The 18105-nt window shown below is 30.6% G+C and overlaps 1 protein-coding gene across 2 annotated transcripts in view; it reads left to right on the plus strand.

The window, feature by feature from the left end:
* The window catches only part of LOC126878692 (zinc finger MYND domain-containing protein 11), a 123613-nt gene that overhangs the window by 74730 nt on the left and 30778 nt on the right, over window positions 1-18105 (plus strand). For both annotated transcript variants that reach the window (XM_050641561.1, XM_050641556.1), the window contains exon 9: window positions 413-640. In XM_050641561.1, coding sequence (XP_050497518.1) covers window positions 413-640 — 228 coding nt within the window. The remainder of the gene's footprint in view (window positions 1-412; window positions 641-18105) is intronic.

The following is an 18105-nucleotide window of genomic DNA, read 5'->3' on the forward strand; positions in this document are numbered from 1 at the left end:
ATATTATATAAGTATAAGTCGCTTTAATATGGAAATACCTTTCAAGGAATACATAATTTTCGAAGTTCTATGTAGGTATAATAATCACGTGTATAATGTACGTTTTTTTCTGTCGCTTAATTCGAGCTTAATGCGTTAGAGCGAATTCGACAAACTATGACGCACTGAAAAAAGGGTTTGGAATAAACTGTAGCTAGTTTATCGTGCTTTAGGTTTTTGTTGTGACTGATCATTGAATTATTCGATGTGACTTATAGATACTACAACTTGTACTTGTACTATTGTTAAATAGAAACTTTAGAAGCTGTAAGCTGGAGTTTTTATAACTTTATTTAAAATTTTATTGTTCATCGTGTTGCATAATATTTAAATTTGGATTTTAAAATAACGTTTGAGATACTTTTGTTTTTAGATAAAACCATCTAGTGCTGCGGATAAAGCTCTTGAAGAACTACGATACCATCAACGACTGATAAATGATCCTGTAGAAGTAGAAAGATTAATATCAGAATCCAAGCAGAAACGCAAATCCTTGCCCAAACCCCAACCTAGTTTACCCAAAACACCTGCCAAAACTCCCGCTAAAACCCCTGTTAAAACTAGTAAAATCAATGCTAATATGCCAAGTACTAGTAAGCAGGTATGTAACAAAAAAATGCATCAGAATAAATTAACAGATATAGTTACTCCATTATATCTTTGCACAAACGTCATGATTAATTTCCAAACAAGTTAAATCAAAACATTAATATCTTTGATATGTAATGTCAATGTACACAATCTGTACGTTAGAAAATATTAGTTGTCTCATTATCGCAAAAAATAAATACTTACCGGAAGTAATCAAATTAAGAAAGCAACAATTAGTCGTTATAACAATTATGTTTGAAAATAAAAATTACGATGAAATGTACCGGGTGTCCCAATAAGAATGGCTCTCGGCCATATCTCAGGAACCGTTTATAGTACAGCTTTGGGAAAAAAAAATTTATAACAAAAGTTGCCTCGAGAAAAGCCTGGAAATTATTTTCATATTTGTAAGTCCACCGCTAGAGGGCGTAATTGAATATCAAAAATTTTAAAATCAAAATTTTACAAAATTTACATAATGAAAGGGCACTGAAAATCCGATCATCATATTCTTCGCAAAATTCTGCGAATATCTGATTTCACAAGTGTAACTCTACCTTTGCAAGTAAGAGGTGGGGGTGAGTGGGAACCTTGTTATGAAAAATGGCTGTAAGTCCGGTTCTGCTTAATCGATTTTTGCAAACTTGGTCTCGTTGAAAACAGATCTTTTTCATTAATGTAAGAGTTATAATTACGAAACAGTCTAATAAGTAATATGCCAGCTAGGGGGCGCTATTTTATTTTTTTCAGAAATCTAGTTTTATTTGGAAAATATTAAATACAAGTATGGACTTTTAACCCTGCATTACAAAATTAGACCAAATTATCAACAGAATATCGAAAACCACATGTCGATACCTTTTGTCTATCTCGAGATATCTTAAGAAACGTATAAATTGTAAACAAACTGATAATGTCACCGGTAAACGAAGTTAAGGAAATCAAAGTGAAAACAGGTAGTGTGCTATGGAAACAAATTAGAGCGGTACACTTGCGGAGTGCCGACAGAAGTGAATATTTCTCATAGATTCAATTATATTCGGTTCGATTCCATTTAATTGGATTTAATTTTATTTATTATAATTTATTATGCTTATAATTTAATATATTTAAAATATACCCAATTTAATACATAATAACGTGTGATCCAAAATTATTGTCACCATAGGTGGCTCTGAACGACAGAGATGCATACAGTGCATGTCTATTCTTAATTCAGATATACTTTCCAGTTTACGTCAACTTAACAAGAAAAGTTAGGTTATGTACAGATCTTGTTTGATTTTATTTATTATTGTTACTTATAATTTTGTTAATTCTTTTTATATTCGATTAAAGTTCTGGTTTTGACTGATTTTTTATGTTTTATAATGTTAATCAAAATTCATTGATAAACCAATGATATAAATTCAGATTAAAACACAACATACGTAATTTTTTGCACGGCTAGCTTTGATCCCAATAATTGTGGATCGCTCGTTATATATGGTCTGTCAAACGTAGGAAAGAGTTTGAAAATCTTACAATCGCCGAAATTTTTAAACTTTTTGCTACGTTTGACAAACTGTACTAGTGATTTTACCCATTAATTTTAGAATTAACAAACTTCAAAAGAAGTTTTACTTCAAATTTGATAGTGAATTTAATTATTATTATATAGAATGAATAGGATGTTTAAAAATACAATTTGAGGATAAGTAGGTTGAAAGGAATAATGTAATCAACAGATTTAAAAAAGTCACTTTTGTTTAACGGCCTCCCCTTTAATGAGAGTATCTAAAAATAAATGAACTCTTCCATGCATTATTTACGATTAAAATTTACACGAAGTATTTACTATACTTCATCAGTAATTAAATTTTTAAATTAAAAAATATCGGTTACATTATTAAGAAAAATAATAATTTAAAGCTTTATGTATCTTTATATCTTATTAATCCTAATTTTAACGGGTAAAATCACTAGTATATAATATTATGTATTAAATTAGGTATATATTATATATTTATATTAAATTATAGATATAATATATATTAAATAAAATTAAATCAAATCGAATGGAATCTAATTGAATCAAACGAATATAATCGAATCTATAATAAGTATTCACTTCTGTCGGCATTCCGCAAGTGTCACGCTTTAATTTTTTTCCACAGCACACTACTTGTTTCCACTTTGATTTCCGTAACTTCGTTTACAGGAGACATCATCAGTTATGTTTAAAAATTAACACGTTTCTTAAGATATCTCGAGATAGAAAAAAGGTATCGACATGCGGTTTTCGATATTCTGTTGATAATTTGGTCTAATTTCGTAATACAGGGTTAAAAGTGCATACTTGTATTTAATATTTTCCAAAGAAAACTAGATTTCTGAAAAACATAAAATAGCGCCCCCTAGCTGGCATATTACTTATTAGACTGTTTCGTAATTATAACTCTTACATTAACGAAAAAGATCTGTTTTCAACGAGACCAAGTTTGCAAAAATCGATTAAGCAGAACCGGACTTACAGCCATTTTTCATAACAAGGTTCCCACTCACCCCCACCTCTTATTTGCAAAGGTAGAGTTACACTTGTGAAATTAAATATTCGCAGAATTTTGCGAAGAATACGATGATTGGATTTTCAGTGCCCTTTCATTATGTAAATTTTGTAAAATTTTGATTTTTAAATTTTTGACATTCAATTACGCCCTCTAGCGGTGGACTTACAAATATGAAAATAATTTCCAGGCTTTTCTCGAGGTAACTTTTGTTATAAAAATTTTTTTCCCAAAGCTGTACTATAAACGGTTCCTGAGATATGGCCGAGAGCCATTCTTATTGGGACACCCGGTACAAACACAGACTAAAAGTTTAAATAATATGAAAATCCATTTTTTGTAAACACACCAAATGCGCTAATCTCACTGAAACTAATGAACGTCAAAATTCTTAGAAAATAATATATCTAATGCCGTATTGTTTATCCTTGTTGAACTTATTGTGGTTTCTTTAATTTTGCGATACTAGTTTCTGTGGTATATGCAAAAAATTTCATGCATATGCAAAGATACAATGGAAAAACTATAGCCTACGTTTTACATTTCATTGTCTCAAAGTGATGACGTTATTATTTTTATTAACTATTTTGAATAGCGTCAAGTGACTAATGTAATTAGAAAAAATAAGACACTTTAATCTCAAAGATGGTTATTTTAATACACATAAATAGACGTGTGTGAAAGTCCACTGTCGCTTGTAGTAAAGCATGTAGGTTAACAGCTAACAGTTTTTATATTCTGGTTTTCTAGCGTCTTAAATTCTTTGCATATGGATCAATGAATGAGCCTCATCGAACTGCGAACTCTTTCTTATCCAACTAATCCATCAGCTGACTTTGGTGGGTATATACAGGGGCGTAACAGCAGCATGAGGCCCCCGCAGCATGAAGCTTGCGGGGGGCCCCAATTGATCTGGGGCCCATCTTGTCGTCTGATATTATGTAAAAATCTGTTATTGGTATATTATTTTACGTTGTCTATTTAAATTTAAGAAAGTAAATTAGTACGTTCTTTAACGGTAAAATATTGCAAAACCTCTAAATTTTAAAGAACCGCTTGGATTGACATGAAATTTGGCGTACACATAGCTAACCAGTCAAAGAAAAAAAAGTGATATTGTGCCGATATGTGCTTTTGCCCCGGGGGTGGTTTTCACTCCCTCTTGGGGGGTGAGAAAATATTCGTCCAAACTAAGTCCGGAAATGGATAAACTGACTAATTTTAAGTAACTTTTGTTCTATAGAGTTTTTTCACTTAGTCAATACTTTTCGAGTTATTTGCCAGTGAATATGTTCATTTTTTCAACAAAATAACCACTTTTTATACGGTTTTTCGCAAACAACTCAAATAGTAAGTATTTTGTCGAAAAAAAATTCTTAGCAAAAATATAGCCTGTAAAAAATTTTAAAAAATGGTGTATATAAGACGTCTCTATACCAAGTAGAAGCAGAGTTATGGCTAATTATAAATAGGTTCATATTCGTCAAATTCCAAATGGAATACTTTAACGTGAAATAACCAAAAATAAAGCACATTTCGGGGAAAACTCATTACAACTTATTTAAAGTGTTTAAAAAAGCTTCATTTTTGTTTTATAAAAAAATTTCTAGCATCAAAAGTAAACAAGTTACGCTCAAAATAAAGTTAGTCCCTTGTTTTGGTAAAAAAATCGGGAAAATCACCCCCTAATTAGTATCTCAAATGAACTTAATCGTTATGACTTCACAAGTTTCTTGACTCGTGTATGTATTGTTTATATGATCTGTAAGTTTCGTCGGTTCAAAGTCCTTATTTTTGAAAGGGCTGTAGTTAAAAGGGGTTGAACGAGTCACTGACCACGAATGTATGCAAATTTAGAAACACCAAATCTTAATCAATTTTTGTCTAACAGAAAAACAAAAAACTACATGATATTCAGAAAAGCAAGGCTAACTTTTTTTTGTTTTTCGAGATTTTTGGTATCTCTAACAAATTTTAAGTTATTTTGAAAAAAAGCATATTTTTCAAAATTAAAATTTTTAAAAATTTTACTTTAATACCAAATTTTTTCAAAAATAAGCACTTTGAAACGATGAAACTTACATATCATATAAACACAACATAAGTAAAATCATTTGTGGAGCGGTAACGATTAATTTCATTTAAGTTGCTAATTAGGGAGTGGTCTTTCCGATTTTTTTTGCCAAAACAAAAGGGACAAACTTTATTTAAACACTAAAAAAGTTATAATGGGTTTTACCCAAAAAGTGCTTAATTTTTTGGATATTTCACTTCGAAATATTCTATTTGAAATTTGGTGAATATGAATCTATTTTTCATTGGCTATAACTCTGGTTTTACTAGGTCCAGAGACCTAACGCGGACACCATTTTTTTTTTACTTTTTTACAGGCTATATTTTTGCTAAGAACGTTTTCTTCGACAGAATACTTACTTTTTGAGTTATTTGCGAAAACCGTCTAAAAATGTAGTTATTTTGTTGAAAAGTGAACATATTCACTCACAAATATCTCGAAAAGTGTTGACTTGGCGAAAAAGCTCTATGGAACAAAAGTTACTTAAAATTAGTCAGTTTATCCATTTCCGGACTTATTTTGGACATATATTTTTCACCCCCAATAGGGGGTGACAGTCACCCCCAGGTTAAAAGCACACATCGGCACAATATCACTTTTTTTCTTTGACATGTAAGCTATGCGTATGCCAAATTTCATGTCAATACAAGCGGTTCTTTAAAATTTAGAGGAAAACCGTGAAAGAATGTACTAAATTTCTAAATAGGCATGTTCGGCAAGTGAATTATCTCATATCTATAAACTTAATCTTTTCCGGTCTCACGAATTTTTATGGTAACGGCAATAAACTACATATATTGCTTTGTACGTGACCATTGAAAGATTTGAGAATTGCAATTTGCCGAATTTCAGAACAATATTTCTAAATCTAGGAATGGGTTTTCACTTTACATTTAGTATTTCAATACAATTATCGGCAGTAGTTTCCAGAGGCGTAACAGAGGCCCCCGTAGCATGTGCTATCAATATTGCGTCGTCTTCATAACAGAGTATTTGTTTCCCATTCTTTGTTTCCCACTCTGTATCCTCTTCCTTTGTTGATGCTGATTAAATTGAAGAGAATTGGGCTCAATGAGTCCCATGCCTTATTCCGTTGCCTATGTCTATGGATTCTGAAGTTGTCCATCTATTCTACAGGAACTTCTCTATTATACAGAATATGGATTACATGCTTGAGTCGTGAAGCGTGCAGGGGGCCCCAATATGTTAGGGGCTCCATCTTATCGTCTAAGATATGTAAAAATGTGTCATTTTTATATTATTATAGACATAAGTACATACGCAACGTTTTTAAGCTGTGTAGTATTGAAAATAAAGTTGTCCATCAGATAGATATGTATTAATAAAATTGTAGATATATTCGCTGATAGTAGTACACGAAGAAAGTTGTTCCTCTCATCAATAATACTATGAAATATTGTAATCATTTATTAATTTTTGTTCTTTTTTATTCTATACCAATAAATATGGAAAATATAAGTTGTCATAAACAGTGCACGAATACACTGATAGCCCAGTAAATGACCGTTTTGGAGTGTAATTATCAGCGTCACGACGGATTTGCTTGACAATTTGGATTTTAGTTCTACTTAACCCCCACTTGGGGGGAGTGAAAAACATATGTTTAAAATAAGTCCCGAAACGGTTAAATTGACTAATTATAAGCAATAGTCCAGTACATCGTCCGTTTTGGAAGATGATTACAAAAGTCTTAAAAATGGTTTTAACTGCTTCGTTTGAGCGAGTCTACCACTTTCTGAAAAATTTCAGAGTGCATGTTGGACGCGTTTCCGCGTCCTGCGACATTAACATATTTACGTTGTCGGACTACGAAACGCGGCTGTAAATTTGTTCGACAACCTTTATTATATAAATATAAGTACTTTAAATTGAAAATTAAGGGTTTTGTAATCACAAAATCTTGAAGTCCAACACCCGCAAGATATCACTCTAGTGCGGTAGTTTTGTTATCACAAAGCTCTCAATTTTCAGTTAAAGTACCTATACATATGTAATTATTAAAGATTGTCGATCTCTTGTCCGACAAATTTACAGCTGCGTTTCGATAGTCCCGCAACGTAAATATGTTAATGAAGCGGGACGCGAAAACGCGTCCAACCTGCACTCTAAAATTTTTCAGAAAGTGATAGACTCGCTCAAACGAAGCCATTTTTAAGACTTTTCTAATCATCTTCCAAACAGGACAGTGTACTGTGGACTACAACTTTTGTTGAATATTTTTCGAGTTATTGCGAGTGAAATTGTTTATTGTTCAACAAAAAAAACACTTTTTCAGGCGGTGATTCGCAAATAATATCAAAAAAATATTTTTAGCAAAAATGTAGCTCATAAAAAAACAAAAAAAAATGGTCTAGTAATGAAGTCAATCGACACAGTAAAAGCAAAGTTAAAGCTCATGAAAAATTGTTCTTATTCGTCCAACTTCAAATCGAATATTTCAACGTAAAATAACCAAAATAAAGCACTTTTCGGGGAAAACTCAATAAAAAATTTTTAAATGTTTAAAAAAAGCTTTATTTTTTTATAAAAGTATCTAGGATCAAAACTAATCGAGTTAAGCTCAAAATAAAGTTGGCCCACTTTTTTTGGTAAAAAAAATCGTGTAAATGTCCCTTTAGCACCTCAAATAAAATTAATAGTTAGCGCTTTACCATTTACTTTATATATGTATTGTTTATATGATCTGTAAGTTTGACCGGTTCAAAGTTTTTATTTTTGAAAAAAATTGGTTTTTTAGTAGGAAAGGGTTTTTTATTTTGGAAAAATGCCCTTTTTCAAAATAACTTAAAAAGTATAGTGATACAAAAAATCTCAAATAGTAAGGAAATGTAGGTTTTGCTTTTATAAATATTATGGTTTTATTTTGTAATTAACACAAGAATTGGTTAAGATATGGTTGTTCAAAATTTGCATACACTCGTGATTAGTGACTCGTTCAAAAATAAGGTCTTTGGACCAGTGAAACTTACAGGATCATATAAAAAAAAGTTAAGTAATTTGTAAAGCGGTAATGATTAGTTTAATTTGGGTTGCTAAATAGGGGGAGACTTTCACGATTTTTTACCAAAACAAGGGGTTAACTTTATTTTGAGTGTAACTCACTTAGTTTTGATGCTAGAAACTTGTATAAAAAATAAAGATACAGCTTTTTTTTAAGTTTCCATGAGTTTTTCCCGAAAAGTGCTTCATTTTTTGGTTATTTCACGTTGAAATATTCGATTTTGAATTTGAAGAATAAGAAAAATTTTTCATAAGTCACAACTTTGTTTTTACTGGGCCGATAGACATAATTTTTTTAAAAGCTACATTTTTGCTAAGAATGTTTTTTAGATCAAATTATTTTTGAGTTATTTGCGAAAAACCGCTTGAAAACGTGGTTTTCTTGTTGAACAATAAACCTATTCACTCGCAAATAATTTAATAAGTATTGACTTGATCACTTCGGTGGTGACACTGAAAATTACACGGAATCTCCGTATTTCACGGTTATTTACTAGACTATTACATATACGTTTTTGTTACACAAGTCGTATTTAGTAACTTTTTAAAGAGGGCCCCATTTCCAATTATTCGGGGGGGCCCGACGGAGTTTGTTACGCCACTGGGTATATAGTTCTCAAATTTCCAAATATGCTGCTGAGCTAGAATAGAAATTGAATCGGACTTGCGAATTGAAATGGAATGGTCATAGATTATTTTTTTAATTCTTCGATTGATTTCACCTACTCAACCTAGTGGATCTGCAAGATAGTCCAACATTTTCTAGATAATGTAAGACCTGAATTTCAAAAAATGGCTAAGCTATTCAAATATCATGATTTATCAATACCCATAAAATCTGGTAGACTCTCACAGGCGCCACCTGCAAGAAAAATGGTTTTGGTCATAGATTATTTTTTTAATTCTTCGATTGATTTCACCTACTCAACCTAGTGGATCTGCAAGATAGTCCAACATTTTCTAGATAATGTAAGACCTGAATTTCAAAGAATGGCTAAGCTATTCAAATATCATGATTTATCAATACCCATAAAATCTGGTAGACTCTCACAGGCGCCACCTGCAAGAAAAATGGTTTTCGAAATGTTTTCGAAAATAAAATAATCTGCTATGCAGACGACGCAATATTAATCTTTTAAAGTGAAGATGATTTACAACGTATGCTGCACCAATTTAATATAACCGGGAGAAAATATAACATGTTAATTTCCCCAAAAAACAAAATGCATCGTTATAACAGCAAATCTAATAAGATGTAAATTAGAGCTGGACGGGCAGATGATAGAACAAGTGATCGAGTTTAAATATCTAGGCATCACACTATCTAGCTACGGAAAGCTCGAAACGGAAGTGTGAGATAAAGTGAATAAAGCAAACAGAGGAGCAGGTTACCTGAATGAAACAATATGGAGAAATAAAAATATCGGAAAAGAAGTGAAAGGCAGAATTTACAAAACAGTCATTAGACCAATAATGACATACGCGGCAGAAACACGACCCGACACAGACAGAACAAAAAGATTGCTCGAAATAGCGGAGATGAAAACCCTTCGAAAAATCGATGGTAAGACACTATGGGATAGAGCTAGAAGTGCAGATATACGACGGAGATGCAAGGTGAACAACGTTAAGAACTGGGTAAAAAACGACGTAGAGTAGAATTGAACGACCACATAAGCCGAATGACAACAAATAGTCAACGATCAGTGGGAAGACCTCAAAAACGATGAAATGACAACTTACTGGCGGCATATTGAGAAACACAGTCATGTCTACACAAAAAGAAGAAGAAATGTGGCTTTATGGTCGAGTCCTGAAGATATCTTATACGTTACTAATCAGGGTGTTTTATAAAGAATCCAAAAAGAAAAAGAGCTGTTAACCAGATATAAGAAAAAATGATGACTCCATAACAATCCTACCAGCAGATAAAGGAAATGCAACTGTAATAATGGATAAAATACAATATGAGGACAAAATTACAGATCTAATTACAAATGGACCTTATACGAAATTAACGAAGGATCCAACGAAGACACTGGAAAACAAAATATATAGATCTTTATTCAAATTTAAAAATGATCTAACATACTATCAAATAAAATTAATGACACCTCATTACAGTAAGACACCACATTTTTATGGAGTGCCGAAAATTCATAAAGCGAATATACCACTTAGACCCATTTGTAGTACCATTAATTCTCCTTGTAGTGAACTATCAAAATTTTTATTAAATATTATAAAACCATTTGCAAATAATAATGACACATTTATAAAAAATACACATTTTTTAAACAAATTATCAAATATTGAATTTAATCCAAATAATATTTTGTAAATAAAGTTTTGACATAAAAAGTTTATTTACAAATGTGCCATTAGATAAAACTTGAAACATAATCAAAACGAAATTAGAGAATGATAATACATTGACAACTAGGACAAGACTAAATGTATCAGCTATAATGGAGTTATTGACATTATGTACTAATAATACCTATTTTCAACTAAATAATGAATTCTATAAACAAAATTTTGGTCTAGCAATGGGCTCTTCTTTATCTCCATTATTGGCTAATATATTTATGGAGGATTTCGAAACTAATATCATTTCTAAACAAAATTGAAAACCCACAGTATGGTGGAGATATGTAGATGATGTGTTTTCAATATGGCCTCATAGATCAGAATTGTTGGATACATTCCTAAATATTATAAACGATCAAGAAGGGACAATAAAATTTACAATGGAAAAGGAATATAATAACACCTTGCCTTTCCTCGATGTTTTAGTCTCAAAGAAGGATACTGGATATGAGACTCAAGTGTATAGAAAACCAACACACACCAACAGATATCTCAATTACAAATCAAATCACAACATCAACGTTAAAAAGGGAATCATTAAATCCTTATATGATAGAGCCAAAATTACTTGTTCTAACGAAAATTCATTTTTAGAAGAAAAACAATTGTTAACATCTGTTTTATTAAAAAATGATTATCCTTTATCGTTTATAGATAAGGAATTGTCAAGATTGGATCGAATGGAACAGAACAACTTCGAACGGGATCCTACAACATTCACAAGAGGAAAATATCAATACCATATTTATAAAAGGACTATCCGAGAAACTGAAAACAATAGGAAATAAATTCAACATTTCAACAACATTCAAAACAACAAACACATTGAGATCTATTCTATTTAAAACTAAACCTAACAGTGAGCAAGAAAGAACAAAGAATTACATTTATAAAATACCTTGTGAATGCGATCAATTTTATTTAGGTGAAACATCCAAGACCATTAAACGTTAGAATAAGTGAACATCAGTCTTATATTAAAAATAAAGAATTTGATAGATCTCAAATATGTCAACACGCATGGGATAATGAACGAGTTCAGTTGGGAGATATAGTCTAGTTGGGGTATAGTCCTGAAAGAAACAGATAGTAAAAAGAGAAAAATCAAAGAAGCGGCTCTAATTATGCTAAATGAAACCAATTGTGTCGCAAATTCCTCGGTAGAATGCAGTAGGATGTGGTCACCCATACTGAAAGGGGAAGTCAATAGAAATAAAATACCACGAGTAGTAAGTCAATAATATATTGAGTTGTAAATATTTTATATTTTAGTATGTAGACTCCCGTAAGTTCGGCCACCTCGGGACCGGACCCTAGGCCGAACTTAAAAGTGGCCGAACTAACCGATGCTTATTTAAAAAATGCCCATTTATTGTTTGTATGGATCTAGCAAAAACAAAACGCTTGTACATTAAGTAGAAGACAACACAGAGGAATACTCTGACATATATTTAACATAATATGAAAAGATAGTTACAAAAATACTATAAAACAATACTTACAGAACTCTAGGCCTAATAAAATTTAAAAATATTATTGCACATTGGTGGTTTGGCTTCTTAAACACTTAAAAAAAGTCAGTAATTTTTTTTCTGAATTTTCTTTTCTAATGATTTTTGATGTGCAAAGTGTGTGACTAATGCTCAGAGAGCCAGCCGGACTAAGCGGAGACCGAACTAACCGAGGCCGAACTTACGGGAGTCTACTGTACTTATATATCTATGTATTATTAATATTATTTATAATTTAAATAACATATATATTGTATATTAAAGTCAGAATTTGGTATTAGTTTTGAGAGTGATAGTATCACGAGGTTTTTTTCCTGGTTTTCCCTCGTGATTTACTATGGAATCGCTAACGCGAGAATTTTACTGTCACCGTTGCATTTGGTTTTCTTTTTAAAAGCAGATCACATGCTATGATTTTTTGTGGCGGATATTCTTGAGTTGGGGTTGATTTCATGTAATCGAATGAATTATCTTTCAGCAAAGTCGTCCCAGGAACGCAACTCATAAATATTGGCAATATCATTTTAAAGTCTTCTACTTTAAAATGTATAATATATGTCTGAATTGCCAATATAAATGAGTCAGGTTAAATAAATTATTAGAAGAATTTTTACTAAGCAACAACAGTTTTGTTTATTTAGTAGTATTTTGGCAACGACACCCGATTTGGGCGTCGAAACGTTAATAAAATTATTTTTTTCAAGTTAATTGTGGCTTATTTCCCATTTAAATAGTTAATTATAAAAATGCCACAAGGAAATAGCTTCAGAACAACTGAGGAATAAAAACAGCGAAAATCGAATACCTCGGTCACAACATGAGGAACAGCGAGAGATATGGACTGCTGCAACTAATTTTACAGGGAAAAGTAGAAAGAAAAAGGGGAGGAAGAAAGCCAAAGATTTCCTGGCTGAAATATCTACGTACGTGGTTCAATTATTTTCAGAGTAACAGAACGAAAACATGCATTGTTTAGGAAAAATTCAAACAAGCTTATATTTTTCTAAAACTTTTTTTGTTAGTTTATATAAATGTTAGTAAAAATTTCTACTCGCAGATTTGGCCGCTAATTGTTTATTAATTGTTTAAACAATAACAATTGTTTTGTATAAATAATTTTAAAAATATCATTAAATTCATCATTTTACTTTGATCAAATATGTTTCTATTTTGTTTTTGATTATGCTGAATCCGAATATAGCATTGCAATTTGAAAATTCGTATACAGAAGCTCTTATACAGTGTGTCTGCGTAGCTAGGAACCACATGGAAAACTTTTTTATTATCAATTTTATGAAAAAAAGTTATTTTTAATGAAATGCTCTGGATAGTCAAAAATCTAAAACTCAACCATCAGATGTCAAATTTTATCAATTTTATACGAGTTATGTCAAAAATATGAATTTCGTTAAAGAGTAAAGTACCTTTATATTCCAGAATATCAAAAAATGCTATGATGAAAAGTTGTTTGAAATTAGAAACTTTGTCTAAATATACAATTACATTATTCTAATAGAAAAAAAAATTTCAGTTTTTTCTCAAATTACGGATACTCATCATTTTATTACAATTATGATAACTATTTTATTATCACTTTTACGAAAAAAAGTTATTCTTCATAAAGTGCTCTTCCTGGTCTAGAATATAAGATACAACTATCAGATATCAAACTTTTTTAATTTTATACGAGGTATGTAAAAAATATGAATTTTTCTTAAGTGAAGTGCCTTTATTATTCACAATATTTTAATTACAAGGGTGTAATTGAACACTAAAACAAACTTTTTAATTCCAAACAACTTTTCTTAATAACAATTTTCGATATTGTGAAATGTAAAGGTACTTTACTCTTGAGTGAAATTCATATTTTTTGACATACCTCGTATAACATTAATTAAATTTGATATTTGATGATTGCATCTTATATTATATACGATGGAGAGTATTTTATAAAGAATAACTTTTTTTCGTAAAACTGATAATAAAAAAGTTATCAATAGGTTCCAAGTTACGCAAACATACTGTATAAGAGCTAAAAAATTTTTTTTGCTGAACATTTATTATTGTTGAAGCTTATTATTAAATGTATTTTAGGTAAGTTTTACAGAGAAAAGTTTTGATCACTTTGTATAAACATTTTTTTAGCTAGTAATTTTCGGTTTTTGTATTATATTACATTTTTGTTATCTTTCTTAATTTTATTAAAAAGAAATAGTTTATTTCATTTCTAAAGTAAAATAATTTAGTGCATTTTAAAGATTACATCCCAAGCTTTAAAAAAGCACTTATAAAACTGTAATAGATCTGTTCAAACTTGAGTAATACCGTCTTAAAGTTGTGGTAATTCTATAAAACTACGAATATTTAAAAAATTACATTTTTTGAGACGTCATATATCATTTGAATTAACTTTTTGAGATTTTTTTGAATGAAACATCATTTCGACACCCCCATCGAACAAGGTTGTAACTCAAGTTACATCTTTTTTCAGATTTTAACACAGGCGAATTCACTAAAAAATTGCGCACACATCAATATAAACGAAATGGTTTAATTCTCAATAGTTTGGCTAATACTCCATTGAAAAAAGTTGTATTTTAACTAACGCGTGCCATTTTAGCGTGAAAAAGGCAGTAACACTGGATACTCCCTATGTAAAATATTTACTTTCTTTATACTTGACGATTAACAAGGTTTTTAAATGAGTTACAACTTTGTTGCACGTATGTTTAATTTATAACGTAGTCAAACATATGGTGCATGTCATAAGTCAAATTATCGAAATAAAAGTAAAAACGGATTTACGGAGTTTTTTTTCCTTTTTGATAGTTGCGGTGATTCAATGCATGCCCTTATGGAAAAAGGAAAAAACATTGAGTCGTATATGCTCCACACCAATGGATAACCATGATACGATACGCCAAAGCATCAGGCAACCCTAAATCCGTAACTGAAATAAATCAGAAGCAAATTCTAAATTTTAACCCTTTTAAGGACACACATGTTAATTTTGAAGTAAATATTAATAGTAAAAGAGTAAAGTAATAAAGTAAAATGGTTTAAAATTAAATATTTACAGATACGCAATAAAAATGCGAAAAATTTGAGATATTTCATACCACGGTTTTTTCATAGTGATAGAATATTATTGTTATTGTAAAATTTATAATTTCCATTTAAAATTGTGTAAACTGTGAGTTCATATTTTGTTTAAATATACCATAAAAACTAATTTTCTCCTAGCTATATTTCAAATAACTCAAAACATACAACCTTTTAATAGTTAAACGGGAAAAATAAATAACACGGAGAGTGTAAAATGGTTGTTAGGCGAGTTATAACCTTTTTCTACGAATACTAATGTTTAATCTCAAGGTTGTATCTCGATCAAACTCATGATTCTCAATAGCTAATAAAATTACAAAGCATACATCTCACAGTAATCCCTTATTATGTTATAAATATCATATCACATTAGTGTAAAAGGGTTTAATCATTTCGCTACAAATTTTTAAAAATTTATGTTTTCGTTTTTTGCCTCCCCTGTAAAATCGCTAAAAATGAGTTACAACCTTGTTCGATGGGGGTGTCGATTTAGTAAGATGCTTGAAAGGTAAGTTGTGCAAAATTGAGCGTTTTATAAGAAAAATTGTATTAGTTACACATTTTTAAATCATTTTTAAACAAAATTCATGTAAGGCTTAGTTTCCACCTACATCGTACTTATGCCCATACATTTTATTTCTTTCTATTATAACCATAAGATAGCTTAATTATTCTTCTTTTATGTTAAATTTGTAAAATTCCATTTGATCCATTAGTTAAAGAATTACATTAAAATAACTCAACCGTGCACTTCGCCGTACGTTAGTTTACAGTGTGCCAATGTTTGTGAGAAGGGTTACTTTAGCGTTATAAATAAAAAATTATAGAAGATACTGATTTAATTTTAGAAAATTCTTTATATAAGGTTTTTTTGTAAAATTTTCTGAATTTTTCAATGGTCAAGTCAATTTTTTTCTAAAATTTATATTGTCGGAGTTATTAAAAAAACCATCTAATTTCGTAGTTCATTGGTTTAATAAAAAATTAAGCACCCACTTCTCCAGTAGAACTTTTTGATATGTTGTTTATTAAACATTTCTTAATGAAATTACAAAAAGTTCTATCTTGTTTGATTTTTTCCGAAGTGAAAATCTATATGCACTCCCCTAAGTGTGCAAAGTACAGATTTCCATGATGGTTGCTAACATCCGAAACGGATAGGCACTACAAGAAGAAGAACCTAGTGGACAGTGTACACAAGTAATTTCATAAATTCTTGTTAGCTTCGAACGTTGTCTTTGATGGATGGGATACAATAGAAAAAATTTGTGAAGATTTATTCTTATTCTAGTTATTAATAAAATATGACATAAATGTCTCCAGAGATTAAGGGCCGGTTGTTCGAACGCTAATCAACAATGATCACTATCAAATATTTAATTACTGTCACCAAAACTGTCAATGTCAACTTTTATTGGGTTGCTGAAAACATAATTGATTAAAATTATGAGATTAGTTACTCAATTAACATAACAATTATTAACATAATTGATTAAGTAATTTCATATTATGTTTTCAGCAACCCAAACAAAGTTGACATTGACAGTTGGGGACAGTAATTAAATATTTGATAATGATCATTGCTGATTAGCTTTCGAACAACCGGCCCATAAAGTCGCAAACGATAGCAAGTTGCATTTAAGGGGGAAGTCAACTGTGACAAGAGAAAAAACAGGCCGATGTTGCGGATTTGTTTTTCTGACAAAATATGACTCGTACATTAAATTAAATTAAACCGTCATCTTTATTATATATTCAAGTATTTGTAAAAAAAATTTCAAGTCGAAATATTCAAAATTGCCGTCGTGGCACTACAACGGTGTACATGAAATCTCACGTCTGGGTGATCTGAAACAAAAAACAAAATATGGTTATCATCTACATAGTATTGACTCTCGTCTGACGGAGGATTTTTTTGATATCGTTTTTTGTTTAATTATTATAAACAATAATAATATCAAATTTGGGCAAAAAAATAGAAAAAAATTTCAAGAATTTTTTTTCGGCGCCAAAATTTTTTATCGGCAAAATCCTCAGTCAGACGAGAGTCAATACTATGTAGATGATAACCATATTTTGTTTTTTGTTTCAGATCACCCAGACGTGAGATTTCATGTACACCGTTTGGGAACCTAAAAAAAGGACCTGCGCTTGAAGGAGTGCCACGACTGCAATTTTGAATATTTCGACTTGAAAATTTGTTTACAAATACTTGAATATACAGGGTGTAACAAAAATACAGGTCATAAATTTAATCACATATTCTGGGACCAAAAATAATTCGATTGAACCTAACTTACCTTAGTACAAATGTACACATAAAAAAAGTTACAGCCCTTTTAAGTTACAAAATGAAAATCGATTTTTTCGAATGTATCGAAAACTATTGGAGATTTTTTATTGAAAATGTACATGTGGCATTCTTATGGCAGTATCATCTTAAGAAAAAATTATAGTGAAATTTGGACACCCCATAAAAATTTTATGGGGGTTTTGTTCCTTTAAACCCCCCACCTCCCCCCCCACCCAACTTTTATGTACGTTCCAATTAAATTATTTTTGTAGTACCATTAGTTAAACACAATGTTTTTAAAACTTTTTTGCCTCTTAATACTTTTTGGAAAAGTCAGTTTTTATCGAGATATTTCGAATATTTGTCAAATCCGCCACATATTTGTATATGGGTAAGTACGATTATGGAGACTTGGTAATAATATGAACATTTATTTATGATTTACATTTTTAGGGATATTTTGAACCATATTAAAAAAGAAGTCACATCTCGATAAAAGGTGCCTTTTCGAAAAAATACAAAGAGGCAAAAAAGTTTTAAAAACACTGTGTTTAA

Source organism: Diabrotica virgifera, chromosome 1 (assembly GCF_917563875.1).
Source record: "Diabrotica virgifera virgifera chromosome 1, PGI_DIABVI_V3a".
In the NCBI taxonomy this organism is placed as follows: Eukaryota; Metazoa; Arthropoda; class Insecta; order Coleoptera; family Chrysomelidae; genus Diabrotica; species Diabrotica virgifera.